The sequence below is a fragment of the Melospiza melodia genome, chromosome 18 (assembly GCF_035770615.1).
Source record: "Melospiza melodia melodia isolate bMelMel2 chromosome 18, bMelMel2.pri, whole genome shotgun sequence".
Taxonomy (NCBI): Eukaryota; Metazoa; Chordata; class Aves; order Passeriformes; family Passerellidae; genus Melospiza; species Melospiza melodia.
In genome coordinates, this window is record NC_086211.1 from 6,499,771 (window position 1) to 6,516,987 (window position 17,217).

At 38.5% G+C, this 17,217-nt stretch overlaps 1 protein-coding gene across 2 annotated transcripts in view; it reads right to left on the minus strand.

Annotated features, from left to right (window-relative positions):
- Positions 1 to 281: 281 nt before the first annotated feature.
- TRRAP (transformation/transcription domain associated protein) overlaps positions 282 to 17,217 on the minus strand; it is a 75,400-nt gene continuing 58,464 nt past the window's right edge. For both annotated transcript variants that reach the window (XM_063171846.1, XM_063171845.1), the window contains exons 63-71: positions 16,322 to 16,412; positions 14,705 to 14,904; positions 13,686 to 13,947; positions 6,966 to 7,191; positions 6,370 to 6,587; positions 5,448 to 5,632; positions 3,545 to 3,748; positions 2,417 to 2,611; positions 282 to 1,577 (exon numbers count right to left, since the gene is read on the minus strand). In XM_063171846.1, the coding sequence (XP_063027916.1) occupies positions 1,293 to 1,577; positions 2,417 to 2,611; positions 3,545 to 3,748; positions 5,448 to 5,632; positions 6,370 to 6,587; positions 6,966 to 7,191; positions 13,686 to 13,947; positions 14,705 to 14,904; positions 16,322 to 16,412 (1,866 nt within the window). In that variant the 3' untranslated portion in view covers positions 282 to 1,292. The remainder of the gene's footprint in view (positions 1,578 to 2,416; positions 2,612 to 3,544; positions 3,749 to 5,447; positions 5,633 to 6,369; positions 6,588 to 6,965; positions 7,192 to 13,685; positions 13,948 to 14,704; positions 14,905 to 16,321; positions 16,413 to 17,217) is intronic.

The window sequence follows — 17,217 nt, forward strand, 5'->3', positions numbered from 1 at the left end:
GTGTTTTATAAGAAGATTATTCCTGCCAACATGATTTTGATAAGGAAGTAAGTCTTTGCAAAAAAAAGGGATGTTTGTTTTCCAAATCCTTATACAGTCCTTGGCACTCATTTATTTGAGCTTCCCCTTGTACATAGTGCCATAGAGCAAAATTCTCTTTGATACAAAAGGAGCACCAAGCATGGGAATGAAGGGCCATGCTTGTTTCATCCATCATATCATGAAGCAAAATCATACTCATAGGATATTAAAAATATTATAAATGACATGAATACCACAGAGAGTTTTATAAAATATTTATTTGGAAAAAAATCACTCTGTACAAATTTAACATTCTCAACACTGAAGTTTTATAAAAATGCTAACACAACAGAAAGACAAGTAAAACATTAAACTGCTCTTCTTCTTAAATTACAAAGGAACAGGTTCATCCTAAAGAAGCTACTGTAATTCTAAACAGTAAAGAGAACTTGATAAGATTTCAATTTTTTCTCTATTACAGACAAATACAGATATCAAAGGATGACTTTTTCCATCCTTTTATAAACTTCCCCCCAAACACTGTCCACAACTAAACCAAATACTCTAAATGGTTTACACTTTTACTGTACATAGTTTGTGCTCCAGGAAAAGTCAGCACAATTTGATCATCATTTTCTCAGTGCCTAACAAAATCTCACCTCTATAACATTTGGTACAAAATTGTCTGTACAAAGCAATTGCTCATGTAAATTTGAAGCAAACTTAAAAGTTAAGAGCATTTATCTGTGCCTTCAATTTGGCATTATGAAGAGAGTGATTAAGTAAAATTTCACCGAGGAAAACTCAGTTACAGGGATTACTGTATTTTTCTTTTTTTTTTTTAGTAATTACTATAGTATAAAAAATTCATATACTGCAAGTTATTAGGAATGGCAGACCCTAAATCTAACAATGCTAGTTTCATAGTCTTCATCATAAAATTAGATTTTTCTGTATATTATTTTTCTCTCTTCATTTTAATCTATTTGCAAAAGCTGCTGTTGCATATCAACTGCATAAACAGGAGGAAATGTCTCCTCCTGAAATTAAAACCAGTAAAAACACCATACTACTGTAAACACAGCTAGAATGAAAACTGACAAAACGCAGTGTGACAGGTAAGCCATCGTCTGGAAAGCTTTTTTCACATTTTCTTGACACAAAATATGGCTCACACCACAAACAACAGGAAGAAATAAAAACAACAAAAAAACCCAAAAAAAACCCAACAAAAACAACAAAACTCCCCTCAAACACTTGAACGCATGGAGTCACAGCCAGGGGTGCCAGGCGGGGTCCATCCTGCAGAGGTTGTCCAGGCTGTTGGCAGCTGCCACCAGGGTGTTGACTTTGCTTTCCCCTCCCTCAAACTGGGCCAGGTTGTGCAGGCGGGTCATGATGGCAGTGACAGCTTTCTGAACCAGGGACACCAGCTGCTGGCTGTCCATGTTCTCGGGCTGCCCAGCTGCTGACAGTGGAGACGAGGTGTCCTCTTGGGTTTTTTTGTGCCACGCAATGATCTCATCCCTTAGCACAGTTTTTAGGATGCCATCAACCTATACAAAGAAGAAAAATCAGGTTATGGCACTTAATCCACAGAATGATCAGGTTCTATCAGATTACAGAATTGTAACTAGATTTTAGTCGACAGTATTTTGACACTTTTGGTGCCACATTGCAATTTCAGACTTTTCAAGACGAGTGTGGCTTCCAAACATTTTATTATTTCCTCTCCAGCTATTCCTGTTCATAAAAAGTTTCCATTACAAAAACACAACACAATGACTCCTACAGAAATTAATAACATATATTGAGATATTGATACACAGATACAGTTGTGTACATCCTATTTTTAAATGACTCCACTAAATTCATGGCTTCTACAACACACACAGACAGAAGTCTTGGGCAGAGATTTGGAACACTTTGGAAAGCTGGAGGGATTTTTTGCAGTCATTACACTCTAGGGGAATATTATTTTCTGCTACACAGCAAAAGAACACTGACTACAATATCCATACATATGTATTTAATATAGATACACATATATGTTATATAGGCCAGTTCTATCCTTGGATGAAAAAGAAATTCCTGCAACAAATACTTTCCTATTTTTTCCTCATCACTGAATTGAGTTACTGGTATCAATCTGCCAACTCCAACAGTCTCGAGCTTCTAAAACAAACTTTTATGCTGAGTCTGAGTCAAATTAAATGTTTACACATAACATAAAACATTTCCAAACATTTCCAACATTTCAGCTGGCCTTTGTGATGACCTCAGGGTAAAATTTTAAAACAAATCCGCACCATCGTTCAGTTTCTACCTTCACCAAAAAAGTGCTGGCTTTTTTATGAATTGTCAAATACAAGCCTGCAAAAAAAGCATTACAAACCTTGAAGTTTGGCTGTGCAAAGCAGCGAGCCACTGCAATCATGGATGCAGTGAGGGGCCCCGAGACCCCGATGGTGGTGAGGAACTCGGAGATGTTGGGGGTCAGGCGGAAGGGCACCGGGCGGTTGGCGTCCAGGTCTCCCGTGGCATCGTTGATGTCAAAGCGAAAGTACGCCACGTTGAGCTTGCCAGTGTCCTGGGATGAACACAAACATGCACAAAAGCAGTTAAAGGAACTGATTTTCCTTCATGGAAACAAAAGTAGTCGAGTTTTTGTGTCTGTTAATGCTGAGTTTCAACAGTGCTTCAAAAGCGTTTTATTTGTTTAGCCAAATAACTTTTGAGCAATGAAGTCATAAATAATGGCATGCACAAAGGTAAGTATTTCTCTCAAAATGTTGTGTCCAAACCCGTCACTAAATACATGTAATACCAAACTTAAGGAGTAGATTCCTCTGGATCCTGATCTGTATGGAGTCACTGCCAATAGACCTCTGGGACAATATTCAGTGTCCAAGGTTCACTGTGGGTAAACAACTGAAAATTAAGCTGAACACTTAATAGAGGGATCAAAAAATCTTAATTGCTACGCAGACTATAGCTCTCCATGCATTAAAATGGCATTGAGACTTTAATAAATACCACCTTTGCTATTTTTTAGGTGGGAAGCTTAATTTTAAATATTGGGTAAAAACAGAAAAATAATGATTAATAGGAGTTGTAGCTTGATGGATATGTTCAAAAGAGAATGGTATTTGAAAAGGGGTATAACCCTTTAAGAAAATGAAGCTCTGTATTTTATTTTTCTTACACCCAATTGATTTAATACAAAGGTATTTTGAAAGCATATATTTGAAAGAAGACTAAAAAGAGAGACTTAGTCATTTACATGAAGAGTTCAAATATCTAAGAACAATTCCACAAAGTTCTAAACTCTCACCACAGAGGGCAGAGTTTATGTCCATGGGGACTGCAGGTAAAATTGCTCCCTACAGGATGTGCAATCACACAGAAATAAACCTACTGAAGTGCACTGTTAATTATCTATGTTGAACTTCAGCTCATTCCAAAAGCACACTGTAAATACCCATCTGATCCAAGCCGAGAGAATGAGCAAACTGAAGCACACCTGGGCAATCTGCAGCATCTCAGGGTTGAGCCTGTTCAAGTGGAAGATGAATTCTGCAAAGCCAATGAGGGCCAGCTGGATGGTGAACATCTTCCTGAAGGTCCAGTAATCCGTGGCGTTGGGGAAGGTGTGCAGGGCCCACTCCTTGAGCATGCTGCGAGGCACCATGTTACTCTGCACCTCCTTCAGGATGTCTCTGAGAACCTGCACAGCAGAAGGGTTACTTGGAAAAGGCATTTTTAATGCTCTAAAGCAACTACCAATCTGCTCTTAATTGCTGTATCTCGTTTTAGAAAAAGCAAAAAAAGAAAAAATCTACCAAAATATTTGATTACTATAGCATATACCAGACCTAATTAGTTAGAAAAAGAAGGATCTGTTCTGTTACACCAGGAAGCATGATAGTTATGGTGACTTCAATTAAAGGGCTGTTAAAGTTTCAAATGTAAGAATTCTGAAAATAGAAACAAGTGTTACATAGCACTCCCATTTTTATTTTGTAACAAAAAAAGTCTGAGACAATTGTTTAAACTACATCTGTAATACATATTTATTGTGTATTTTCTAATAGCTGTACTTGGAATGGGACTGGCATTTTACCAATGAATTTGCACTAACCCTAACTAAAAAAAAAAAAACAACATAAAACCACCTTATACATCACAGCTGATTGTTTGGTGGAGTTTACAGAGAGAGAGAGCTTTGTTCTTCCTGAGTACTTCATTTATTAGGTGAGATTGCCCAACTGCTTCTGTTTGGCTTAGATGAATGGATCCACTGGCAATTTTAAGAGAAATATTAGAAGAACATGGGAAGCCTGCCTCACATACCATGCTGTAGTTGCTTAGGCAAATTAGAAATGCTGCTTCCCATGCTGTCAATTAATTATTTTTAAAGCACTATACACGAGAGGAAAAAAAAAAATCAATCAGCACCCTGCCTGTTTTCAGTTGCATTAACCCAAAACAACTTCCAGCAATACAAACACAGCTTTTTTAAAATAAAATCATTCAAAGATCACCTAAAACTCTGAAGAGACATAGAGTTCTCATTATGCAAAATCAAAATACATGCAAAAAATCCAACCACTACCATGCACTGTGTATCTGTCTGACATCTAATGACATTTACCAAACACACACATCCCTGCTAAGCTGAACTGCCTTTAAAAGACAGGCTCTGCTGAATATTTCTATTTTCTGTAGAAAACCTTTTAACAAAGTCCCAGCTTTCTATATAAAAATAAGCTTAAACCTGTCAGAATCTGCTACCTCTTTTCTAAACTCCAAAATATTCTGTGGTTTAGTACATAACGAACTTCCTAAATTCTGAAGAAGTGCTGGGGAAAAGCCCTGGATGAAATTGGACAGGGCAAGGTGCTGGGGAAAGCCCTGGATGAAACTGGCAGGGTAGGGTGCTGGGGGAAGCCGTGGATGAAATTGGACAGGGCAAGGTGCTGAGGACAGCCTTGGATGGAACTGGGAAGGGCAGGGTGCAAGGAAAAGCCCTGGAAGAAATGGGGCAGGGGAGGGCACTGGGGAAAGCCCTGGATGAAATGGCCCAGGGATGGAATTGCCCAGACCAGAGCAGGGCGGGGTGCAGGGTAAAGCCCTGGGTGAAATTGCTGAGGCAGAGCAGGGTTCAGGGCACAGCCCTGGATGGAATTGCCCAGGGCAGGGCAGGGCTCAGGGCACAGCCCTGGGTGGAATTGCCCAGGGCAGGGTTCAGGGCTCAGGGCACAGCCCTGGGTGAAATTGCCAAGGGCAGCGCAGGACTCAGGGCACAGCCCTGGGTGGAATTGCCCGGGGCAGGGCAGGGCTGAGGGCACAGCCCTGGGTGGAATTGCCCAGGGCAGGGTTCAGGACTCAGGGCACAGCCCTGTGTTCACCCCGTGCTGCAGTACCTGGTGACTGGCCTGCGTGCCCCGAGCCTGCACCGTGGCCAGCCGGTCGTAGTAGCGCGAGATGGGGTTGTCGTGCTCGATGCCCTTCTTGGCGCAGCGCTGCTTGTAGATCTCCACCAGGGACAGCGAGGAGGGGTTGTCCTCCACCAGCCGCATCTGCGGGGACACCGCCACCACCCGCGGCACTGCGCAGGGCGGGCACACAGAGCAAAGCAAACCTGAGTTCATCAGAGCCCAAATGCTGACACGCCAGCCCTCAAAACACAGCCCTGATAATCAGCTGGAGCCTATCCACAGAAAACTTTAATGCTGTGCTCATAACTAATTTATAAGCTCAGGTAAAAAAGAATTATAGTACGATTTTTTTTATCTTAACAGAAACATCGATGGTACTTTTGAAAAAAAATTGAGCACTCATCATTCTTCCTATTTTTCTTTACCTTTAGGAAAGAGGGCAATAGTTTGTTTAGATGAAATTCAGCAGCAAAAAGAAAAGGTATTTCTTCTGCGTTATGTGGAAGATGTAAAAGAAATTCAATATTCCTATATCACAAATCACGGAGAAAAGGTTTCCTTCTGTCCCTCTTCAGTTGTCTCTAAATCTTGTATTTCCCGTTATATTTCCCATACTTCAATGTTGTTGAAGTATGTGCACCCACTTCCACACCAACAGGCCCAGAGGGCATCTCTTGCAAGTGCAAGATATCATAAGCAAGGCAAGTGCACTTGATATCATAAGCAATGCACATAAGCATTTCTAAAAACACCCCAGACCCCTGCAATCAGCTGCACTCCTCCAGAGGGGTGCTACAGCTCCAGACAAGACTAATCACCCAGCCAGATGTGAATTCACCTTGGGAATATTCAAAAACCTCCAGCTGTTATAACCTCTGAGCACAACACAGATCTCTCCCTGCAGTACCTGTGAAGAACAAATGCCTCTTGGTGGTCTCCTTCCTCTTCTCCAGGCAGGGGTTGAGGAGGCGGAGCAGCTGCAGGACGCGCTCCTCGCGGCGCGACTCGGTCAGGCAGGCGTCGTTCATCACCAGGTACGGGTAGATCTTCCCGTTGTGCCCGCGGATGTACAGCCTGCGAGCTGCTGTGTTGTGCTTCTGCACGATCTCCACCCTGGGCATGAACCTGCCAGGAGCATTTGGAGAGAGCTTTCTAACTCTTTTGAACAACAGCATCTCTAGTGGTGACAATAAAAGCACAGATCTCAACTCACAGCAAGGTACAAGAAAACTAAATATGCTCTGAACAGTGAGGGTGTTTAGTGATCAAATGTAAAATTATTGAAGGAGGATAAATTAGAAAGGTCTTACACCAAAGTTTAACTATATATATAGTAGATAAATATTTTATATATGTGTATTATAAGATATCTATCTACTTTTGCAGAGTGGATGGATGGATCTGGACGGATGGATGGATCTGGATGGATGGATGGATGGATGAAGCTTTAATTTCCTTCTCTGCTTCCAGAATTCCAGCTACCAAAGGGAATGTTTAGGTTACCTTGCTATCTTGATGTAGTAATGTGTTGGCTTTGGCATGAGGAACTCTCCAGGTATCTCTACTTCCGCAGTTTGAGCTGAGAAGTTGCTTAGAAAGCGGCACTTCTCCTCTATGAGGAAGAACTTTGGAAGCTGTTTAGTTTTGGCCTCCAGAATTTTGATCCATTTCTTTAGTTTGGAGATAAGGTTGTGGAGTTTCATTGATCCCGGCACACTGAAGTCAAAATCTAAAAAAAAAAAGCCAAACAAAAACAAATCACCCAATTCAGTAGTGCAAACCAAACACACACACACTAAGCTGAACTGCCTTTAAAAGACAGGCTCTGTTGAATATTTCTATTTTCTATAGAAAACCTTTTTGCAAAGTCCTAGCATTATACAGAACAATAACTTAGACCTGTTAGAATCTGCTACCTTTTTTTTGTATACAACTCCAAAATATTCTGTTATTTAATATATAACAAACTTCCTAAGATTTTCCTGTTTGAGTCACACAAACATTGTAAAGCATATAGTGAAAAATTTAAATACTGTTACTGAACTGAATTCTCTATATACTGCAACCAGACATACTGCATAGAAAGAAAGCAGTAAAACCCCAAATTATTACATCAGATCACTCAGTGAAAGAGGAAAAGTAGGCTTACTTTACAGCACTATAATTTTCTACCTGTTTCATTGCAAGTCATTTATTTATTTATTCATTTCAAATCAGTGGAGATTTTTTACTCCTAAAATGAATGAAAGAGCCCCAGTTGAGGATACAACATAGAATCCATGAGGAACTGCAGGACAAATAAGAAAATTGTTATTATTACTATTCTCTTCTCAGCTGCAAGAAAATTCTTATTCTTTCCTGTCTTAGACAACAACTGAAAGACACTATAGGAAGAACAGCCACAGCAGCCCAAGAAAAATGACAATACTATGCCAACAGCCTGCTCTTTCCACTGCAATGTCAAAAGTACCACAGAGTGAGAAAATCTCCTTTAATCCACATGCAGGTGAAGAAGGAACTTTCTCAAGGTCAATATGGACTTCAGTACATTATGCAAGTAATTCTGTAACAGAAATCACTGCAATACTGAGCATTTTCTGGGCCAAACCAACACCATCTTCCCAAAACTGCTCTCACTAGTTTCAGACAAAGCAAATAATAAATAAATAAATGTCTTTGAATTTCCCCAAAGAGGGAAAATGAATAAACCACATACATGAAATGATGGCTCAGCACTCCAGTGCCACAACAATGAAAAATTAAACACACTTGGATAAGAAGACAAACTACTCTCTGTAAACCTCATTAGTTATGGCAGCCCAAACTATGCAAGTTAACCAACAGACTTGAATTTTTAGCTCCTCTCCACTCCCTAGAAGATGCCATTTTAAGCTCAACATGTCTCAAGTGAAAAAGCAACTGAAAAAAACCAGAGAATGACAATTCAGCATTTCTGAGATTTGCACCTAGAGCAGAATGGAATCTTCAGTATTATTCAACACAATAGAAAATTAAGTCTTAAAAATTAGTTCAAATTTTCTTGCAGAACCTCAATTTCAATATGTCATATACACTCAATATACACTAAGTTGACAAAAATACCAAAAACCAAATAAAACATGAGCACTGCTCAGAAAACTTGACCACATAAATATGCTACAAGCATCTCCCTGCAAGTGTGCCAAAGTGAATTAAGTATGTGCACACAGCAATTACTGCATTATAATTTTTTTCAACCACAATTAAACCACTCAAAATTCTGATTGTCCAAAAAACTCCTAAAAGCAACCTAAAATATTCATTTAGCCAGCAGAGTTCATGTCATTCTACCCACACTCTAAATTTTTTTCTGTAATCCAGGATTCTAATGCCATAGAAAACAATGCACCTTAGGATTGCTTTCATTTTGCTGTTCTGTTACTTAAATAAATACCAGAGAACATATAACCCAACATATTTCACTGTGTATCCACAATAAACGGATATACTAAAATCTTTCAGTGAAAGACCTAAGTTTACCAGCCTAAAAGGGAACAAAAAACCAGCTCATACAAAATCCTTTCCACTTCTGTAAGAAAAAAGTTTATAATGAAAAATACAGTTTCATATTTATGGATGTAATATTCCCTTTTCTTTTTCTGCCTGCTGTGGGCAGTGCATCTACTGCAATATCACTGTAAAACACTCTTATTAAAATCCCAAGCCTACCCTCTAGTGAGCAGTGGGAGTAAATCATTTCATCAAAGTGACAAAATTATTGCATCATTTATCTCCCGAATCTCTGAAGTGCAGGAAAGTACCCTCAAACTGCAACTAGTTTTTGTGCTAATGTGAATCAGCCAAGAGGTAAAAACACACATCAATATATTTTCCTTACAAAAAAAAAAAAGTCACTCAGTTCACTACAAGAGCAGCTCTAGTTTGCTGAATGCCTGTTTTAGGATTTTTGTTGTTCTTTTGTTTCCCAGTGGCAGATGGGAAACACAGAGAGTTCAGTCTTTCTGCTCGTGTCACAGAGAGCCCATCTGAGAGGAAAAATCACTTCAGCTGGAAGAAAGGGAAATAAAGACCAAACACTATTTGTGTAAAAGTCTCTCTGCTTTGCAGACACCTTAATCTATATAAACAGTGGTTTTGTTTAAAAAAAAAAATCCATTTCTTCATTACTTAGTACTGGAAAACACCTTTCTCAAGCTAACACACACTGGGTGTGAAGTACCTCACTACTTGCACCACCTATTCCTAAAAAGGATGGGAAGTTTTCCCCCTGATCCTTAAAGAGGATTTTCACAGAAGGCCATGGCACAGACTGCAGTGGCAGCAGTTTGCCCTCAAGGCTGCTGAAGTTTCTTCTCAATGGAAGGAGAAATGGGGCACAATCTTCTCCCCAGTGAGACAGACCTAAAAAAATCTTGATGCCTCTTAACACACTTTGATTGAAGGCTGTACCATCACTCCTCAGGAAGAAACACCAAAAAACATACTCGAGGTACCAAAATTAGAGTATCAAACCCTCTGTCCCCCCCAGTTCCCTTGACCTACACAACATTAACATGGCATTAAGAAAACAGAGAATACCTCCAAGAACTAAGACTCCAGAACTATAAAGAAACCCTTCTGCTACACTGGAAGAAAACAGTTCTGATCAAAAGCAACAGGCTATTAATGGTTTTAGAGCAAAAAAACAGTTAATTTGAAGATTTTTTAGATTATTCTGACCATAGGAAAAGTCTAATTCCATTAAAGGTTCACATCTCAAGGGTCTCCAGCTAAAAAGCCAAGGCAGTAATCATGTAAAGTGTGCCTGAGGACTGAGTTGTGAGCTTAGCTGCACAGAGCAGGACAATTCTTCATGCCCATGACACTGAAGAAGATCCAAGCATTCTCCAAAATTGAAGTGCTGTCTTGCTTTTGAAGTTAATATTCAAACATTTATATATTCTACTTCCCAAATCTTCTTTCCAATCTCACAAGAACTTTCGGAAAAAGGCAATAAAGATGAAAAATCTCAGTGAGAGGAAAGCAGAAATGTGGAGCAGAACTTCTGGTTTATCACTCAGCCCCAGAAAACCAAGACTGCATGTAGAGGACACCAAGGTCAAATATCATCCATCTCTTTATCTGGATTTCCTGGATATCATCCTGTTACCTAAAAATTACAATGGAAGCAAAGAAAGAGCTACCAAAGCACACTATGTTCACTCTTGAGCAAAAGGGAAAAAAAATCCTTAAAAAGGCTGCAAATGCACAGAGCTCTTCCCCCTGCCCCCTCCTAACAGTGCAGAGCCACACTTGGGTTTCAAGAGCTTCCTCCTGACTACAGAGCCACCAGCACAGTGAAGAATTCTTTGTGCTGGGGGACAAAGTCTCAAGGAAATTACCATGCCCTTCAAGGGGGTATTTTGGAGCTCTCCATTCATATTCAGCTTGAAGAGGAGAGATGGTTGCAGAAAGAAGCGGATCCAAACCCTAAACTATCATCTGCCCACAAAAGGACAATTGAGGCAGCTTTTCTGCTGCTCTCACTGCTGAGAGAGCTCTCAAAGGGAGCATTTTTCAGCATTTTCTTTTCTTTGATGTCAAAAGGTTTAGCAGAAAAGGAAAGAACAAAGAACAGATGGTCAAAGAACTATACATTTGAAGTTCTAGAAAAAAAATTCAAAGTAAAATTTGTTTTTATAATATAACATTAGGATAGATAAAGATGACCTATCACAGCTCCAACAGTCCAGACTGCTACAGACAAAGAATTCAGAATACAACAAATGGTGTGAGTCTCCAGTGGCTCCAAACAGGAATCAAAATACAACTCTGATGTTGATGGAAATGATTATGCAACCAAACCCTGCCTAAAGTGTCTATAAACCACAGTTGTCAACATTAATCTGGGAATAATTGACAAAAAGTTTATCCAAGACAGCTCCTTAGCTTGGACACTTTTGAAATGAAAGGCAACCACTGTAATTATCTGTCCATCATCCAAATGCAACTGATACTGAGAACAGGAAAAACAAACATGGACATTGTGGTGTGACACAAGGACACATCAGGCACATTCTACAATTAGTTTCTTGTAATGTTAAAAAAACTCATGCAATTTTCAGTACAGTAATTACAATCCTATTCAGTTATTTACATTTTACTCTTATTGTAAAATCAATAAAAAACTTATTTTAATTTTCTGCATAACAAATTAGATTACAGAAATTATTAAGTATGCTGATTGGTTTAATTTCTTTTGTTTTCCCACATTTAATTTGTAAATTTAAACACTGAATGTAATAGATTAAAATAAAATCTAATCCAGCACTGAGCAAAATAATTACGTGTATCCTGCAGACATTCATATTTCATCATACTTGAAAAATAAAACACAAATCTTCAAAAAAAAGAAAGTAATTACTGTTACTTAACTGAAATTTACTAAGAAACACTTTGCATTTGATGACTTTACATGATTTTTATGACCAGGCCTATGTCATACTTAGGTTTATATGTTGTTCCATATAATTCTTTAATTAAGAGAGAACATCTGAAAGCCTTAACAGCCATTTATATATCACAAAGATATGCAAAAAAAATAAAAACAGCAAAAAAAAAAAAAAAAAAAGAAAATCCTCTCCACTTTTTAACTAAAAGTTGTAACTGAATCATAATTAAACTTTCTTAAATGTTTCTCTAGAAATGTTTTGAAATATTACTTCATATATTGCAGACTGTAGTCTGGCATTCTATTTACTTTTCCTTTACACTTTGGAAACCCCAGAGCTCTCTGATGCTCACAGGAAAGGAAGTAGGAGCTACTGTGACAGACCAAAAATAACTCAAATCCAACCAAGCATATCAACAACACTTACAGCAACAAATAAGTGGCTACATCATTGTTGCAATGGAAGGACTATAAACCATTATTAAAAACCAAAATCAAGTCCAAACTTGTATTTAATGTGGAGCATTTCAGCTGGAAGGGATCTACAACAACCATCCCAAGATCCCTGATCTAGACCTGCTCTCCTCTCCCCATTTACACCTGTACCTGCCATTATTCCTCTGTTCCAGGTACAGACTCCAGCACTTGAACTGGTGAAATTTCACCCCATTAATCATTATCCAATGACTTTTATCCCCTGTACGCTCCCGTTAAAGACACACAAAGTGTTTCTACTTCCATTTCCCTCCCTAGTACACTTCATCCAGTGAAAATTTAATCATATGGTTCAGGACTTTCATTATCTGCTGTCATGCAACTGCTGTGCCTCAGAAAGGACATCGTGCAAAGCGTGGCGTGCACGAGAAATGTGGGTCACTTCTACAAATCACTCACTTTCACAGGATTCTCTTCCTTTCACAATATTATCAGCAAAATGCTTGAAAAAACACCCCAAGTCTACTTGTCAAACACTCTCATCTATGTTTAAAGAAAAGCCAAGGAATTTATTCAAAACTCAAAATTCTGGCAACCCAAAGCACTGATGCCAATCAGTGTCACTTTGTCATGCACGAGCTGCGTGGCCTTAACACATTTCACCAAACAAATCAAGCTTGTCAACAAGCTTTTCTTAGAATTTCAAATCAAGATCAGATACTCAAATATGTAACCACTGGTTAAGAGAAAATGAGTGAAGCAAAAAAGCTACTTCCCTTAAGTATCTTTTTTTATTAGATCTGATTAAAGTTATTGATTCAATTTAGCAATGATGTAAATTTGGGTAATAGAATTTTTATAATCTAGTTACCCAAAACACTAAAGTAATCTTACTCATCAAAAATAGGCTGTTTTGAAAGACTTCACATAAAATCATCAGTTTGGAGTTCTGGGGTGAAAATTTCATTAAATTCTGGCATCACAGAGAGACAGAGATTATTATTGTCCCTCACATACAGCCAGCAGTTCTGTTCAAATTGCAAAAACATTACACTGAAGTAATGTAATTTATCTTTTAACACATATGTAATCAAACCACAGTTTTCAATAATAAAAATATAACAATATATTTATTCTCTAGGTTGATGTCTGTTTTCCATTTGAATTACATTTATTGCAGCATAAAAGACAGGAACAAAACTATTTCAGGTTTGCTGAATGACAGAAAAGTGTGATTTTCTAAATTTTGTATCTGGAAAGATATTGGAATAAAAAACCAGAATGCCCTCACAGCTGAACTGTGGGAGGAAATTTTCTTGAGATGAAAAGCAACATTTAAAAAAATTTCAAACATTTACCTGTTGTAAATTGGCCTTTTAACTTCTGGAACACGGGGTCTTGAGCTGTTGCCTGTGCTCTCCTAGCTAGTGACTCTGAGGCTGCACTAGAAAACATGGTGGACACATTAGAGACATTCTCAAGACCTACTCCAAAGGTGCTGACTAACTTCTTGACAAAATTCAGTGTATGAGGAGTGATTTTGGCATCTGAAACAGCTCCACTTTTCTCAAAGGCAACAGAATAGCACTTTGCCAAGCCCTGCTGCAGTTGTCTGAGCACCTAAGAATGAAAAACAGAAAAAACAAAATAGTCAGGAAGATCAGGCCTTCTGATTTGACACCAAGTATTAATTCCCACTGTATTTTATATAGTAGAATTATACTTTCAGAAACATCTGCTTAAAACTCTACTCTTAAACTGCATCAGAGGGTCAATCAGAATGACAGCACTGAATTTCATTAGCATTGCAAACAAACTGAGCAGGGAAAATGCTGCCTCATAAAGGACAAGTTGCTCTTTCAACAGCAGGTAACTTTTAGATTTCATATTTTGAGATATATGAAAAAAAAGGGTGATAGGAGGAAACCTTCAAATAAACACTGTGCTAGGCAGAGAGAACAGAGTAGTCCAACACTTTGAGAGGCAAGGAACAGCAGAGTGGCAGGTCCATCTGCTCTCTGTTGCAATGCAAATTTCAGGTAATAATCACCACCTGTCACAGACCACCAGATCAAGAAGGAAACTGGTGTCTCTGAGACTTAATGTGAGAATATACATTTTCAGTCAGTATGAGCAACAGCTTAAATCCTAGAGGCATTCATCACATTAACAGTTCTGCAAAACCCCTGTACTGCTTCCATAAATAACCAAGATCCTGAAACTCCAATCAGAACCGTCAGTTCTACAAACATCAGTTTACTAATCATAACAAACAGTTATGCTTTGATGTTTAAAATTAATTCTGGGTAAATATTTTGCAGTTAACTTTCCCTTAGATGATCCATACATTCATTCAAGGTGCATTGAAGCCAAATACCTCCTCATGCCAATTCTCTCTGAACCAGACCATCTGATCCACAATGCCTTCCAGGGAGGACAGAAGGGTTGGATGCAATTCCCTCTGCATGTGCATGATCCTGCTGCATCTCCACATTGGGGCAGTGGCTCTGATGGGCCCAGGGTCTGAGGCAGAGTGGGACTGATTTCCAACTGAACTTGGCTGCTGTTGCCCTGAATCTGGAAAGTGAACATTAAAAAGGAAATAAGAATGACCTTTCATGAACTTGATATACATCTGCTTGAAATAAAATAATTTGTTCCAAGAACTGGCTTGAGATTTACATAAAATATTAATTATGTATTCCTTACTCAGTTTCAGAAAGAATTTTTTTAGAAAGGAAATTGGGTTTTTTTTAGAGAAAACTCTGCACCAAATGTTATTTAGTGGTACAGACTTCCCAACATTAAAGCAAAATAAACACTCTTCAACCTATACTCTTGAAGTAACAGACATTGTTTCATATTCAAATTATTTGAATTATGGACAATTTTTTCCCTTCCCTTTTGGGGAGACCTTTCACACATAACTAAAGAATAAACGTGTTGATGCCAACAACAGAAACTGTCATAGTCTGTATCTTTTAGCACAAACCATCTCTAGCATGACAACTCCATCAGACAGAGATTAAGCAGTTTTGCTTTATCAGATCATCCCCAAAAACTCACACAACCCACCCACCCAGCAGTGGTTTTTGGCAGAACCTACAGGGAAATATTTTAATATTGCTGGAAAAGAATAAATTATGAGAGTATGTGGGCATCTCGTTCTGCAAAAGAGTACCCAAACAAAAATAAAACATTATTTAATTAGTGCCCTTTCACAATTTTATACAGAAGTTTAGTGAACTAGTTCCCAAATGGAAAGGGCAATTAAATAAACAATGTACTTTGTAATAAAGAACACAGAACTGAAATGAGAGTTCTTCAAGTAGCTCTCCCAGGATTCCCAGGAAATTATGTGGGACAAAAGAACAACTAAATTCTGTGGAATCATTTGACATAACTGTTCCAGATGTGATTTGTTCTTGGGAAAACAGTTGTTGTGCAAGTTGCTGAATGCTTTCCCCATCTCCCAAACATTTCTCAAAGCCAACATTGCTTTTATGAGCATTGAGATGCTCGTTTTACTTTAAAAATTACCACAAGAAGTTATTATGGAGATACAATTTTTTAAAGTGTGGCTCCTAAATGTTGCATGGTTCATGCTTCCAATGAAAATCAGTCTAGAGAATCTTAGAAAACTGCGACATTCGGTATTTGTAAACCAAGAATGTTCTACTTTTCCACAAATTTATCAAGAACATTCAGTAAAGAACATGCAATTCTCAATAACTAAGGTGACATGAGAATGAAAGAGATGGAACTCCTCTTGGTGAGTATTTTATACAAGAAAATTCAAGACAGCTCAAGCCATCTGCAGGTTTAACTCCACAGAAACAAACCAATACAAGCAGAGCTTATCAAGAGTTTTCTTCCTTAGCTTTGCTAAGTTGGTATATTTTCTGGAGAATCTGTTTTTCTGTAATACCCAGTGAAACTTGACCTAACAATTAAGTTCCAAGGACCCCAACAATTCCTTGAGGACCAAACTCACCGCTCTTGTAGCGCTCTCGCTGTTCTATCTTCAAGGTCAAATAGAGGGTCCTGATAGGGAAATAAACAGCCTGGGGGTAGACTCTTCCCACCTATTTGGAGATGCACATTTCTCAGTTAAGGAATACTGACTACAGATCACATCAACACAGAGAGGTTCTCTTGTAAATGAGTCCAATTCAGCAATAATCAGCTCTTTGTGTTAAATAACAGCTTATGGAAATTAAAGATTCTTTCAGTAACAGGAACCCGAAGAGGATGAATTGGTAGCTCCCTGCACACACTGTTAAGACATTACCTAATTAGGGTTTCCAGATCATATTGCCTAATAAACCTGAAAGCAGCATAATGTCAGAGCTCCAGCTGGGCCAGCTCAAAGATCTTACTCATGTGCATAATGGAAGAAAAACAGACATAATGACAGCAGTTAGTCTTTAAATTAGGCCACAATTCCCAGCAAGCCCCACCATACTTGATAAGAAAGCCCATTAGAGAGTAACTTTACTCCACCTAATTGTGGCACTTAATGTAAGGGGATATCAACTGCACCCAAAAATAAAACCAGGATTTTATGGCTTCCATTAAAAAAAAAACAACCCTAAAGAGATGTTGACATTCAGCATCCCATTTAAATCTGTAAATCTCAGTATCTATTAAAGGAAAGAAACCATGCGTCTACTACCTGCAGTAGAGCACATCTTAAGACAGCATTTGAGGCTTCTTGAGCCACAATTTTACTAAATCATAGATCCTTTCTCCATCCAAATGGATATGGTAAGTGGTGGAAATGTAGCAATGGGATTGAAGCATTCAGTAATCTGATATTTATGACAGATCACTAACCTAACACACACATGCTTCATGCTGTAAGTCAAAAGCTATTTGAAGAGAATTTTG